The following is a 14,946-nucleotide window of genomic DNA, read 5'->3' as shown; positions in this document are numbered from 1 at the left end:
GTTAAGAACTTGCCCCAGATCATACCCTTATGGAGCCAGGATTCAAACCCAGTTTGGTCTAGGTCCAGAGCTTTTAATCATTGTGCTTTAACAGTCTGATTTCCACCAACTTCAAAGTTGAAAAGGGAAACAGGAAACATACTCCAGCTCCTTCATTATCCCACATCATTTATTATGTGAATTGCCAGGCTTTACCTTGCGTCTACTCAAACAAATAAGTAAACAAGATCTCAATGACAAGAAGAGCGAGAGAAAAAAAAGATCATGCATTCCCTGAGGTGGTGAAATAATCTGCCTCTGAGTTCTTGGGACTGAAATGTCTTGAAGATGTGGAATGGCATTGGCTTTGGAACCTGGAGAGGGAAGGGATGCTCCTGGTCAGCCACCATGGACTGTAGGCCTTGGGCCAGCAAGCTGTCTGACCTCTCTGTGCCTTGGTTTTCTTGCATATAAAAGGCCAGGCTTGGAGAGGCCATTTGTCAGGTCCTCCCTGCCTGACATTCTGGCCTGTGAGACCCATGGCCTTTCTTTCATTGCTGTGGGTGAGGGTGGAGGAGTGGGGGTGGGATACGGTGCTCTGTGTAAGGCCATTTATTTGCTTTAGGGAAGGACTTCTGCTCGTCAGAGGAGCCCTCCCAAAGCCCCTGATCTCTAAGGAGTGAGACAATACGATGCGGTGCCTGAGTTAATACGTCCCTCACCCTCTTGGATGCCCATCCATCCTGCTTATTAGAGTCAACACTGGATGGCATTTAGAGGACTGGGTGCTGTTTTGGCCTTTATTTATTGACAACCTAAGTCACCTTAAATCCTTTCTGGAACTATGTGACCTTCAGTAAGGTGTTTACCTTCTCTGGGCTGTGTTTGCTCCTTTGAAAAATGGGAGCAAAGCTTCCCTATGCTCATAAGAACACTGAAAAGCTGTTTTATGCCCCATCCCCCGGCCTGTTTTCCAATGAGTCTGAAATCAAACCACTGCCAGCACACAATTGCCTATCTGACTTCCCCCAATTTCTCTGTTAGTTTCCGAACATTTAGGGTCAGAGAGGTTTTTCTTGATGTCTAACCCAAATTGCTCCCTCCTGAAGCAAACGTCTTACAGGAACACTGTCAAGGTTCCCTTGGGGACTGTGAAGCACTTTGGAAATATGGGCTCTGAAGATTAATAGGAATCTGACCATGTGGCCGTTTGTGTTCTTGGCAAAGTCTGTCTACATATGCTGCTGTGTGCCAATGTGAGCATGTGTGTATCTGTGCCAGTGTGTGTGTGTGTGATGAAGTGTACAAGTGTGTACAGGAGTGTGGGTAAACAGATCTTTGAGTCACACAGGCCAGCCCATCCTGGCGGGCTTTGTCTGCCTTTTGGTTGCCATGACAGCAGTGAGAGCCTTGGATCAGTAAACAGAGCTCCCTGTATGTACAGAATCAGGAGGAGGGGTCTGGAGCTGGAGACCAAAACAGGAGCCAAAAAGTCCTCCAACAGAGCATTTCCTGTCACAGCAAACCTTCCAGAATATCTTCCTCACTAGAGAAATGTAGGGATACCTGTCCAGGTGCCCTGTGACTCTGAGATGACGCAACGTGGGCAGGAATTTCAGGCTGGAGCAAGGCTTCAGTGAACTTCACTTCTAATTCCCAGGAGTAGTCAGCTCATGATAAATTCTGGCAATGTTAATGTTAATGACCAAAGCTCCTCCCATCACCCCATGGGCTAAAACCAGTCACTGTAATTTATTAATGTACAGATTAGCCACTTTGTGAATTATGTGTGTCGATGGCTTCCTTACAGGTCCATAAGTTCATAAAATATAAATCAGTTTTAATATTAACATAAATATGATTTGAAAGACAACTGTGACATACCCCTCCCAGGCATACCTGATAAATATTTTGGGTGTTTATGTCTTGTCTGAGATTATCTACATAATTCTTCAATTCCATCTACTTGTGAACAATATAGAATTGGCTATGTATGAATAGTTGATTTTTACAAATTATGCCTCTCCTGTAATCTGCTGGAAAACAAAAGTAGTCACAAATGTAAATTCACTAACTGGATGAAAGAAGAAAATTGTAGTAAACTATGCAGTACAAGGAGATCAGCCGCCTTCTTAGTTTCCATCACTGAAATTTAGAAACCCAAACCTTGCGTACACACATGACAACTAGAATATAGACTCATCCATGCTCAACTCCAGCTCACCTTCCTTACATCTGTGTGAGAGGTGTGTCAGGAGAGCAACCGCAGGTTATCCTCCCAGGAAAAAAAAAAGCAGTGAAAAATTATGGATAACAGAATTGGGTAAGAAGTATATCTACAATGAAACACAATTTGGTTTTTACCCCCAGTTTTATTGAGATATGATCGACATACAGCATTGTATTAGTTTAAGGTATACAACATAATGATTTGATATATGTATATATTGTACATGATTAGCACAGTAGGTTTAGTTAACATCCATCACCTCACATGGTTACAAATTTTCTGTCTTGTGCTGAGAACTTTTAAGATCTACTCTCTTAGTAACTTTCAAATATAGAAATACAGTATTGTTAACTATAATCACCATGTTTTAACCCCAGAACCTACTTATCTTATAACTGGAAATTTGTATCTTCACCCATTTCCTCAATCCCCCATCCCCCACCTCCGGTAACCATCAATCTGTTCTCTGTTTCTATGAGTTCAGTTTTTTTAGATTCCAGAAATAAGTAAGATCATACAGTATTTTCTTTCTCTGTCTGACTTATTTTACTTAGCATAATGCCCTTAAGGTCCATCCATATTGTCCCAAACAGCAGGATTTCCTTCTTTTTTATGGCTGAATAATACTCCATTGTGTATATATATCTGTATCCATTCATCTGTTGATGGACACTTAGGTTGTTTTCAAGTCTTGGCTATTGTAAATAATGGTGCAGTGAACACGGGGTACAGAATCTCTTTGAGGTTGTGATTTTGCTTCCTTCAGATGTATACGCAGAAGTGTAATTCCTCGATCTTATAGTAGTTCTATTTTTAATTTTTTGAAGAACCTCCATACTGTTTTCCTTAGTGGCTGCACCAATTTACATTCCCACCAACAGTGCAAAAGGCTTCTGTTTTCTCCACATCCTCACCAACACTTGTTATCACTTGTCTTTTTGATGAAAGCCATTCTAACAGGTGTGAAGTAATATCTCATTGTACTTTGATTTTGCATTTCCCTGATGATTAGTGAAATTGAGCACCTTTTCATGTAACTGTTGACCATTTGTATGTCTTCTTTGGAAAAACGTCTGTTCAGTTCTTCTGCCCATTTTTTAATTGAATTGCTTGGTGTTTTTTACTGTTGAGTTTTACGAGTTCTTTATGTATTTTGGATATTAACCTCTCATCAGGTGTATGATTTGCAAAATATTTTCTCCCTTTCCATAGGTTGACTTTTCACTCCATAGGTTGCCGTTTCGTTGGATTTTTATCATTTTACAGTCTCTTACAAGAATTCAGTCAGGACTCCTAGAGTAAACCAGATTTATTCCTGCCTCTGGCTATGAGCAGAGGGTTTCTGTGTCCTAATGCCAACACTGACTGATGAGGAAACTGAGACAGAGAGGTTACTGCCCAGTTCATTCAGTTCATTAGCAGCAGAGGTTACCTGGATTGCCTAGCTTTGAGATGCCCAGTATTTATGCTACATCACAGGGGGATTTATTTTTGTTCCCCTACTTTGGAATTCTGAAAGCGAGATGCATCCCATCTGGAGTTCTGTTACATCTGTGGGTGTAGAAACACTGGATGGAGCAAATGAAAGGGAGCTGATTACTCATCCTCTTACCTTAAGCCACAGGCTAAAGCCAAGAGGGCTTAGGGGGCATGCACACTGTTCTGTAAGCCAGATTTCCTCCTTTTTAAACTTCCCGTTCCTTGATCCAAGGAAGTGGATAAATTGAGGTATTCATAGGGCCAGCCTTTGGGGTACCTTTCAATGGGAAGTTTGGCAGTGCTTACCTGAATGACTAAGTGAGGTAACTGTCATATGCTTTATCTTTGCAAAAGCATCATCATCTGAATAACCTCAGGATCCTCTGTGAAGAGGAGAGAGTACTCAGGTACTCAGGGTAGAGAGGGGGACCAGTGGGAGGAACACGCTTCCTTTTCCTAGGTCTGGCTACATATATGCTCACGAGACTGGCGGGCTTGTTGAATCTAAGGTTAGAATAGTTACTTATTTTTGGCAGGTAGTGGAGCTGAATCCTGTTTATCCCTGTTTGCTCCAGAATGCAGTATGCATGTGCATAAGTGGTGACTGTGATATGGATGCAGAAATCAAGCAGTATATCACTAGCTTGACTAATGCTGTGAATTTTATTCTAGGTCTTTGTTAACCCAACACAGAACAATGGATTTTTATTGTTTTAGAAAAAACACAAAACTCTGTTGTTATATCTTTATTTGCCTCAGCCTGGCCTAAAACTAAATCCCTTTTGTAGATGTTAAATGTTGACTTCTAGACCGCATGGAAGACAGCTGAGGCATTATGCAAACAGCACTTAACGTGGAATCAGAAGACATTAGTTTGAATTCAGGTTCTGCCTCCTGCTAATTGGGTGATGTTGGGCAAGTAATCTTTCTGAATCTCCCAGAGTTTTTGCAAATATAAATGAAATAGTTTATATGAAAGTGATTTGTAAATTAAAATTTTCACAAATGTGTTATATGACTATTAACTGTTCTTAATATTTTATTTCCATAATCTATGGAATCTACTGTATTACTCGGCCTTGGATTAAATTCCCTAGGTCCTTGTTGGAATGTTATATGATGCAGGCTCTGCATGGCCCCATGGAGCCTGCAGACTAGTCAAAGGGAGAAGTCCTGGGCACTTAGGAAGTGTCCCCACTGTACACATTCTTTGCTTTACTTCTTTTAGCCAAGAGGCTTCTTTAAAACATCAGGCCAGATTTGCTGGGCTCTAGGCTTGTGAGCCCCAGTGAAGAGGCCAGGTGGGAGGGTGGGAGGAAACAGGGTCTGCAGTGGCAGAGGAGAGCAAGGAAGCCAGCTGGTGAGGTTGGAGCCAGGAAACTTCCAAATACACAGGGAGGTTAGACTGGGGTTTATTGGCCTCTCTCACCAGAAATCAAGCTATGTGTTCGTTCTGGGGACCAGAGGGAGCTGCCACACGCATACTTCATAGACTAACTGGACAGAGATTTTAGGGGATCCAAACAAAGAGAAACAGTGGTGACCATGTCCAGGAGTTACCTGGCAACTACTGCATTCCCACTAGTTCACCTGGCTCCCTTTGGGTCAGTGCAGAGATGGAGCGCTCCTTCATTTAACCTTTGGGAACCAGGGCAGAGCTATCAGGATGCTCACCAAGTTAGCTCGCATATTTTTAATTAAAAAACAACTTAAAAAATCTATTGAACATACACCATAGGCTAGGCCTAGTCTAGACCAGGAAGATATAAAGTTGAGTAGGATACAGAATGTTTTCATGGAAAGCTCACATAGAGGGAGAGACAGTGACATGTACAGCTCACCAAAATAAAGGTCTGGCTGTAAGATGAGCTATAAAGAGACAGAGGGAAGGTAGAGTGGAGGCCAGAAGACAGGGCGCGGGGGAGAGAGAGGAGGGGAAAGCTAAACAGAAGAGGTGACATTTCAACCTGGCCTTGAAGAAGGATTTTGACAGACTCAGGCATTTAAGAGGGGATTTCCAGGCAGAGACACAGTGTGAACTAAGCCTTGAGAGCCCGCACTGCATTTTCCAGAAGAGTAAGAAGTGTGCTGTGGTTGGAGCATGACCCTGGTGGGCTGCAGGGAGCCAGGGGGTGGATGGGAATGACAAGAGATGAGGTTTGAAAAGAAAGGTTTGGATCAGACTGTGAAAGACTTTGAAGGCCGTGTTAGGTGTTTGTGCTTCATTTAGCAGTGGGTGGAGGAGCCTGGGGAGAAGGGGAGGATAGAGTAGAGAGAAGATGGAATTTAGAACATCTGAAGGTCATGGTTCCTCTTAGTGGCTGTGTCCTTGGACACTTGCCCTCTCAAAGGGCCACTTAACTCCCCTTAGATTCAGTTTTCTGAGATGGAAAATGGAGATGTTGGTAATAATGCTCAGCCTAGATGCTGAACGATTATTGTGTTCCTCTGGTCATAGACTGCTTAAATTCTCATTTTTCATGGTCTTGCTCAAAATATTGTGTCTTCGGTAAACCTTCCTGGATTCTCCAAGACTGTAGTTGAAAACTCAAGACACATATGAAAAGACGCATATGAAATGATAAAGCAGCATACACGTATGCCACTAGACTCACCAGATATGTGGGGCAGGAGCTCGGGCTCTCTGTGCACACAGGTCTGGGGGCCAGTCCTGGCTCCATTTCTCACTTAAACTTGAACAAGTTGTTTAACTTTTAAATTAAGGCTGAAAATGCCTGTTCTACCTTCTTCTCAGAATGGTTGTGAGGATTAAATGAGCACAATGTACGAAGGTGCTTGGAAATGAGGAAGTCCTCCACAAATACTGCTAGCTGTGGTTATTATTTTAGGTTTGGAAGTGATCAGATCCAATGAGTGTTTTAGAAAGATATCTCTTATAGTTGTGAGAGGGACAAAAGGAAGGGAAGAGAGACAGGTGGTTGAGACTGGTAGATGATATTGCAACAGTCCAGACAGGAAAAGATGAGGTCCTGGACCAAGGCATTGAGGACGAAGACGGAGGGTGGATCCAAATGCCCTTTTGAAGATAGAATCAGCAGAACAGTGGCACTATTTGGACGGGACAGGTAGGGAAAGCCAAAGAGCCAAAGGAAGAAACTTTGGTAGATAGTGACGCCATGAACCAAGCCAGCCCCTAGTTACTTTCTAACTGATGAAATCCAGAAAAGAAAGTGAGGGAAGAGATGCCCCAGGGCTTGAATTCTGTTACCCTGACTCTCACTGGCCCTGGCACTCTTCATTTTCACTCTCTCCCTCTCCCTCCCCCCACAACACCAGTTAGTAGAATCTGCTGAACCTGAAGCCAAGCCCAGGAGAGTTTCTCCTTCCAGTGTGCCATATCCCCATGCCCTCAGCCTGACTATGACCGTTATAAGGTGTCTGTGCCCAAGGAATCCATCTCTGTCTTGGCACGAGGGGCCAGCTGAGGTGTCTCCCCTTCCTCTGCAGTGGGGCTGGGACACATCTCTCAGTGCCCAGCTCGTTTCTTCCTCCCTGGACATGAGGGAGTAGCTGGCAGGACCCACAGTGGGCACTGGGCTCCCTCATCTCCAGGCTGAAGCTCTTTTTTTATGGGGACTATCTTGAGTAAATGGAACAGTTTCTAGGGCAGTAGGAGAGGGCCCGAGCCAAGGCTGGGGGGCACTGCACTAGCAAGGGGCATTCTAGCCTGGAAGGGTGTTTGGTGATGAGAAGGGCATTGGTAGAGGTAGTTTCTGGAGGGGCCTAATAGCAAATGAGTATTTCTTGATCCCGATTTCCTCGCCCATTGAATTTGATCATCTTCCTCTCTGCCAGGAAGCCCTCCTCCCTCTTCTCTCTTCTTTTTCCCATGAGGCTTTAGTCTTTCCATCGTCTTGTGCCACAGAGTGACTCTGGTCCCCTGAGCCTGTCAGTGGACCCTGTCTTCTCCCAAACCCTCACCTTGGCATTCCCTCTGACTCCTCATCTCTCCTCCACCCCACCAATCTTCCCTCGTCTTTCCACTGGAGCCAGGTGCCCTTCTCATGTCTCTTCCTTTCTGTTTTGACCTCCATCAGCTATCTTCAAACAGCGTTTCAGCCCTTCGAGGCATCAGTGCCATTGGTCTTCAGTGGCAGCCCTTATTGAGCACCACAGGATACAGGGCACCAGAGGAAGCGTAGCATTCTGGTCAGAGTTCAGATCCCAGCAAGTTACTTCCCTTCTCTAAGCCTTGCTTTCCCCATCTGTTAAATAGGAGTTTAACAGTGCTTACTTCATCGGGTGGATGTGAGGATTAAATGAGTTAATGGGCATGAAAAACTTCATACAGGGCTGGTACATAATAATTGGTCAGTGTACATTAATAACTGGTATTAAAAGCACCAAAGGTAGCTGTGCCCCTCGAGGGTTAAGGGCCTTGTTGTGACTCGGGAAATTTTTGAAACCTAGTTTGTGGCATGACTAAAGAAGCACCTTCCAAAATAGAGCATGCAGAGGGCGTGAGGGCTGATGAGAATGAAACTAAGCCGGAAAGGCTTCTCGCAGGAGGCTGCAGGAAGTGTGCTTCTATGCGGTGTCTTAGGGAGATCAGAGTTGCAGCCAGGGACAAAGGCAAAGGGAAATGGGGTGGGCAGAAATGGCTGCTCAAACTCTCCATTTTTCTACTTGCTTCACCTTTTTCTCAGTCATGGCACTATCCAAACCTGATGCATCTTACCCTCCTTGTCCACAGGGAATTTGCCAAAGAGAGAGAGAGAGTGGAGAACCGGAGAGCTTTCATGAAACTGCGGCGCCAGCAGCAGATTGAGCGCGAGCTGAACGGGTACCGCGCCTGGATAGACAAAGCAGGTGAGACCGGTGGGCTGGAGGAGGCTGGTGGGCTGCACGGACGTCACGGACCTACCCCGCTTCTCGCTCCCAATACTTCCATTCAAAGGGGCAGCCTGGACCAGAGCAGAGAGAAGCTCTCGATGCCTCACTAGTTCTGTGGGCCCCCTGCTGGTCCCACTTTCTTTCTCTGGGATCTAACTCTCCCTGTTCTTCTACCAAACTTCTTTTAAGAGGCAGGCATTTTAGCAAGGTGAACTGAGCAAAAGGTAACACAGGCCAACCCTGGAGCCGAGGTCGGGCTGATTTCATCTTACACTGCTACTAATAATAACTATTCATTCATTCCACAAATATTTACTGATTGCCTACCTTGTGTCAGGTCCTGTTTCATGCACTCAGGATACAGGAATGAGCCAAAGCTCTACTCCCGTGGAGCTCATTACCCTCTAGCTGGGGAAGGCAGCGGTGAACAAAACAATAAATAAGTAACTTGTAAGAAGGTGATAAGCACAATGGAAACAGATCAAGGTAGGGTTCTGGGTATAGGATGAGTTGTAATTATAAATAGGGGAGTCAGGCAGACTTATTTGGGAGGTGACTTGAAGGAGATGAGGGGTGAGCCGCGGAAAGATCTGAGGGAGGAATATTCCAGTGCCAAGGCCCTAATGTGGGAGCAGTCCAGGAGTGCTCCAGGAGCAGAAGGGGGAGTGAGCGAGGAGACAGGATGAGGGCAACCCTTGGGTGAGTGGGCAGCAGATCGTGTGTAACCTCGTGGGCCATTGTAAGGGATGGGGCTTTCCTGTGAGTGAGACAAGAACCGCTGGAGGGTTTTGAGCAGAGGAGGGACATGCTCTGATTTAAGATTTTCAAGGAGCCGTTGGGTGCTTCATTGAGGAGGACAAGGCTGAAAGCGGGGAGACCAATTATAAGGCCACTGCAGGAAGCCAGGTAGTAGATGATGGTAAACTGGCTTTTCCTATTCCCTGAGCTGTCATCAGTTCCTCACTCTCTGGATCAGCATCAGGAATAATTCTTGCCCAGCCCCGAGGATAGGTCCAAACCTATTGTGATTTCGTTAACTCACAGAGCCACCAGATTCGAGTTTGACTGTGGCTCACCTGCTTATAAGGGGCATCAATCACCCTATATCTGTCAAAAGTAAAAAGGATGCATTTGTTTTGCTTATTATTTTAAAAGTTGCATTGCATTGGTGTTATATATCTTCATTTTCTTCCTGAGCAGAGTAGTTTGGTTTTTTTTTAATAAAAAAAGACACATGACAGTCACCATCTTTTCTCTGTTCCTGGTAGAAAGTATAGCACAAATGTGAGATCTGTCAGGAAGAATTTGGAATATGATTTGATGCTTAGTTGCAGCCTTATTCTTCTATAGGAGCTTTGGAATGACACTGACGCTCTTATTCTAAGCAGCAACACACTAAAGTTCTCTCTCAGCTCCGGAGTCCATGTTTGATGATCGAGGTGAGAGAGCAAGTATGATTGAAAGTCTCATTTCAAAGCCAGGTCAAAACTGCCCCCTGTTTGGGACCATCTGCATTTCTTTGCTGCTTCTGGAGGCATGAGCCATGTGCATTCTCTGCACTTCCGTTTCGCCTTTTCTCCTCTGAGGCTCTTGCTTGGGGGTGAACCTCCCCTCCCTCTTCCCAGAATGGTAACTCAGGCTTCCTGAGCAGATTTGTTGCCAGGCCGGGCAGGCAGCTTGAAGCTCCCGACTGTCCTTGGCTTCCTGAGTGGAGGAGCCATCTGACAGACCACCCTGGTGAGCGGGCTGGCAGCAGAACCAACAAAGAACCCTCCCCACCCTTCCCGTGACCCCATTCGGGGTCAGGCAGCACAAGATGCTGCTCTGTGTGGCTCTGCCTTTCCAATACATGCAGAATTCCAAGGTTCTACTTTTTTCCAGTTGGCAAAGCCAGCTCTCTCCTCCTTCTAAGAAAAAAGACGCACTGCGACGTCAAGTTGTGCTTCCTGGCCCTTCCCTCTACAAATGGAGCGTGAGTGAATCAGAGACATATGGGTTACATTTCCCTGGAAAGACACTCTCAAGTTCGAAAGCAACTTGGCAGGAGGCAGTGGGGGTGGGGGCCGTTTCAGCACATGCAGAGCCCTGCAGCACGTCCCAGGCCCAGAGATACCCAGCCGTGCCACACCGCCTCCATCTGCCTTGGGGGTCCTCAGATCTGCCCACCCCAAAGCCCAGACCCTATACATAGCAAAAGCGACTCTCTGGCTAAGGTCATTCATGTCACTAGGAGGTGTTTTGACAAGTACCTAATTTTCAAATGTGCCCTCTAAACAATATGCTGTAAATGACTTTAAAACCCTCTGTGTCGGCCTGAAGGAGCATCTCACCAGTAACACTTAGCCTGTTAACTGAGTGTTTCACCAGAGGCTGCACTTAAGGAAGAAAGTTAAATCTTCATGACTTGTTATAATGGCCATCCCGCATGGTACCTCCAAGCCTCAAAATGTTCCCCTCCCCGGGAAATACATTATATACTTTCAGTTTTATATGCAGGTGGAATTATGGTAATGACTTTACCCTCTTCTGCGTGTCCTTTTACTTGTTACAAGTGCTAGAATTAAAGCACTGTTTAACAGGGCTGCTGCCTTCCCTGGCAGCTGGGATCCTAGGCAGTGTTTGCTCAGGCCTCCAGCTCCCTTGCCTACTGCTGAGGTGGGGGTGGGGATGAAAACGCATGCACATCAGTCCCAGTAGGCGACTCAGAATCCCACCAGACATGGGGCAGAAGGGCTATTTTCTTGGTAAGTTTGGAGGGATGCTAGTGAGGTTTATTGTAACAAGTTTTACTAGAAAATAATATCCCACCAATGATGAGACCTCCTTGGAGTATAGGACTGCTCCTGGGGAGGCAGAGAGGACTGTCCCAGGGACTGTGTGGTTCTTTTCCAAACACCAACAACTAAATACATCATTCCAGTGCCAACCATTCTTTCAATTCTCTGACACCAATTGGGTATCCAACAGTTCAGTTCAATTCTGACATTAAACACCCCCCGAAGTTAGGGCAGACCCCACAGGTTAAAGGCTCAACCCCACAATCCTGCCCCCGCTTCACATGCCAGCTGAAAGTGGGGTCCCCGGGTGACCTGCATTTCTGCCTAGCCAACTACAAATTTTGGGGGGTTTCCAGGTTTGATAATTCACTAGAATGACTTACAGAACTCAGGGAAAACCATGTTTACTCTCACCAGTTTATTATAAAGGATGCAACTCAGGAACAGCCAATGGAAGAGATAGATAGGGCAAGATATGGGGGTGCCAGGGGCAGAGCCTCCGTGCCCTCTCCAGGCACAGCACCCTCCCAGCACCTTGGTGTGTTCACCAACCCAGATGCTCCCTGAGCTCCATTGTCTAGGGTTTTTGTAGAGGTCTCATTAGGTAGACATGATTGATTAAATCATTGGCCATTGGTGATTGGACAATCTCAAGCCCCTCCTCTCTCGGGAGGCTAGATGGGGATGGAACTGAAAGTTGTGAGCTTCTAATCATGTGGTTGGTTTTTCTAGTGGCCAGCCCCCATCCTTAATTGATCTAGACCTCCCCCACAATGAGTCATCTCATGATCATACAAAAGACAGTAAATTCCAAGGGTTCTAGGACCTCTGTGCCAGGAAGGTGGGCAAAACCCAAATATTTATTTTCCAGTATATCTCAGGAACAAATTCATGATGGGCCCAAACCTCTTCAGCTCAAGCTTTGCCCAAGTGAAGCAGGATGGAAGTGGTGGGGGTAAGAGGAAGCAAGCCCACAGGCCCTGCTCCTCTCCTTGAGGGCTGTCAGCAGCTTCCTCTGCTCCCTCCTCAAAGTAGACAGGCGGGGGCCCCAAAGATGGTCTCACCTCCTGAATGAGGGGTAGGTGTTGTGACCTAGGGGCTGCACACAAGAGAAACTAAGGAAGCTCATATTGCTAGAAAAGCTTTAAGGGACCTGGGTAGAAGGAAAAACAGAAATGGAAATTTTTTATTCCTCCAAATGTAGGGGATTTGGGTTAAAAAGATCAGCTCTTCCTCTCGTGGGTATCCTCCTGAACAAGGATCAGACAGAGCTGAATTTTACCAATCATCCCCCAGGCGCCCTCTCACTGAAGAGCTTCCTTTCTGGTCTTATGTGTGTCGGGAGCTCCCTCCTGACCCTCGATGTCTTTCTGATGCTGGTGTCTGCTACAAGCTTTGAACTCTTTGCTCTCTCTCTGTTGCCCTGGAACCAGAGCTGTCCCCGAGGGATTTTCATTTTGCAAAATAATTTGGCATTTACAGATAATTTACTGAACCATTTGTTTCCATATAGAGGAAGTCATGCTTGCTGAAGAAAATAAAAATGCTGGGACGTCAGCCTTAGAAGGTAAGGAAGTGCTCCACTGCCTTACTCATTTGCATTTGCCCCCTCTATGCGTGGCAGTCTCTCTTGATCAAAAGAGGAGAAAGAAATAGAAGAGGGGCACTCTGGGATTTGAAAGGAAAGTCTCTCTGTCATAAAATCCCTCATGCTTTAAAAGGAAGGGAATTGAGTCACGGCTTTAAATGCTTTTTAAAGTGATGAAAATGAAATCCAAGAGTTGCTTTCTTCCAGGGCGTATGATTGATACTGTGCAATGAAAGATCATCATACTGGCATTTAAAGGGATCTTCCTTTAAAATTTGTGGGGACCATCTTGGGACCACTTTCCTTGCTGGGAATTGTTTTTGAAGAGCCAGAACAAATAGATATGCAGTGCCTGGTACCTACTGCATTTAGATAAGCTCTGGTGAGGATTCTGGAGCCCTTGTGTCTCAGAAGGTCCTGCTGAGCACAGGAATCACGTTCCTGTAGACATTCTCCATGTTTGTAACCCTAGCTCAGCTATTTAAGGCATTTGTCTGTGTCACAGGGACCTCTTGCCACAGTCCTCAGTTTTGACCATAGTGATCTGGTTGTCCTTGTTCCTTCTCACTGGCCTCCTCTTCCCTGGTGTAGTGCTTCGAAGGGCAACAATCAAAAGGAGCAGAACGGAGGCTATGACTCGAGACTCCAGCGACGAGCACTGTGTCGATATCTCCTCTGTGGGTGAGTGCAACCAGTCAGTTCTTTCACTTCTCTGAATCTCCCCTAAAAAGGAAGCCTCTGTCTTTTGAGAAGCACCACAAGGAGAAAGCGGGTCTAAAGAGTCCAGAACTTAGGGACATAATTAGGAAAAGTCATGGGAGTGTTATCTAGATGACAATGACAGAAAAAAAAAATGGATCGGGGATACCATTTATATGAAACATGGGGTTTAAGGCTAGGAAGCCGTCCGAAATCCTTCAAGTGTGGCAGGTGTATCCATTTGCATATATATCCTCTCTCCTGGGTGTGATAATGAGAATCCACTTTGGTATATTATTCAAAGGATCCTGAAGACCTATAGTTTTAGGGACCCCTCTTTGAGAACCTGCAGTCATTTACTCAACCACAGTAGCACCCACCCACTTCCATCCCCTACTTTCATGTGATATTTAAACAAATTCCTACTGACAACCCCTTAACATGAATCCCAGATTCTCTTAGAGGTTCTGGCTGACGTCTGGCAGAGTTTTCCTCCCCAGAAAAGAGGAACGGTCTCACTTCATCCTCAAAAGCAGAAGAAGCTTGTAGAGCTCATTGCTGCTTTCTGCTGCCAGTAGTAGAAATACCACAAATACGGCAGAATGATTCCAGTGCCTGAAGCATATTTAAGAGGAAAGGCCTGGGAGAAACCCAGTCTATTACAAACATAAACACAATCCTATCAAGATTTAAGACACCAGGTGGATGTCTGTTGTCCTGCCCAGAGATTCCGTCAAATTCCTAGGACTGAATGTGCTCAGAGGAAAGCAGAGATCTCTGCTGTGGAAGCTACTGAGCCCCTAATGTGGGGTATCCCCGGGCCTGCACAGTGCTGGTCACCCAGCCTTGAGACTGAAGCTGACTACCTTGACCTCTGAATGCCTTTTGCTGTGAAGGGTGATCTTTTTACAGCCTCATTCTTCCTCCTTACTTCTCCCTGCTTAGGCACACCTCTTGCCCGAGCCAGCATCAAGAGTGCCAAAGTGGACGGGGCCTCCTATTTCCGGCACAAGGAAAGGCTTCTGCGCATTTCTATCCGCCACATGGTTAAATCCCAGGTGTTTTACTGGATTGTGCTGAGCCTTGTGGCTCTTAACACTGCCTGTGTGGCCATCGTCCATCATAACCAGCCCCAGTGGCTCACCCACCTCCTCTGTAAGTGAACGATGATGACTGGCTCTCAAGGGGACAGCGTGATTGGGGGTGAATGTAAGAGAGCAAGGCGTTGTGCTGGGCCTGAGCTCCTGCCCAGGGTTCTGCCTCTTCACACCGTAGGGGAGGCCAGAGTCGTCCTCCAGGGGACGGGATGATCACATGACCATTCCCAACTGCCATTCATT

At 45.9% G+C, this 14,946-nt stretch overlaps 1 protein-coding gene across 4 annotated transcripts in view; it reads left to right on the top strand.

Annotated features, from left to right (window-relative positions):
* Positions 1–14,946, top strand: part of CACNA1E (calcium voltage-gated channel subunit alpha1 E) — a 370,728-nt gene that overhangs the window by 269,490 nt on the left and 86,292 nt on the right. For all 4 annotated transcript variants that reach the window (XM_070497320.1, XM_044758026.2, XM_070497319.1 and 1 more), the window contains exons 9-12: positions 8,403–8,518; positions 12,833–12,886; positions 13,499–13,588; positions 14,552–14,761. In XM_070497320.1, coding sequence (XP_070353421.1) covers positions 8,403–8,518; positions 12,833–12,886; positions 13,499–13,588; positions 14,552–14,761 — 470 coding nt within the window. The remainder of the gene's footprint in view (positions 1–8,402; positions 8,519–12,832; positions 12,887–13,498; positions 13,589–14,551; positions 14,762–14,946) is intronic.

This window comes from Equus asinus, chromosome 25 (assembly GCF_041296235.1).
Source record: "Equus asinus isolate D_3611 breed Donkey chromosome 25, EquAss-T2T_v2, whole genome shotgun sequence".
In the NCBI taxonomy this organism is placed as follows: Eukaryota; Metazoa; Chordata; class Mammalia; order Perissodactyla; family Equidae; genus Equus; species Equus asinus.
The sequence above is the reverse complement of the archived record's forward strand: the minus strand, read 5'-3'. Positions and strand labels throughout refer to the sequence as shown.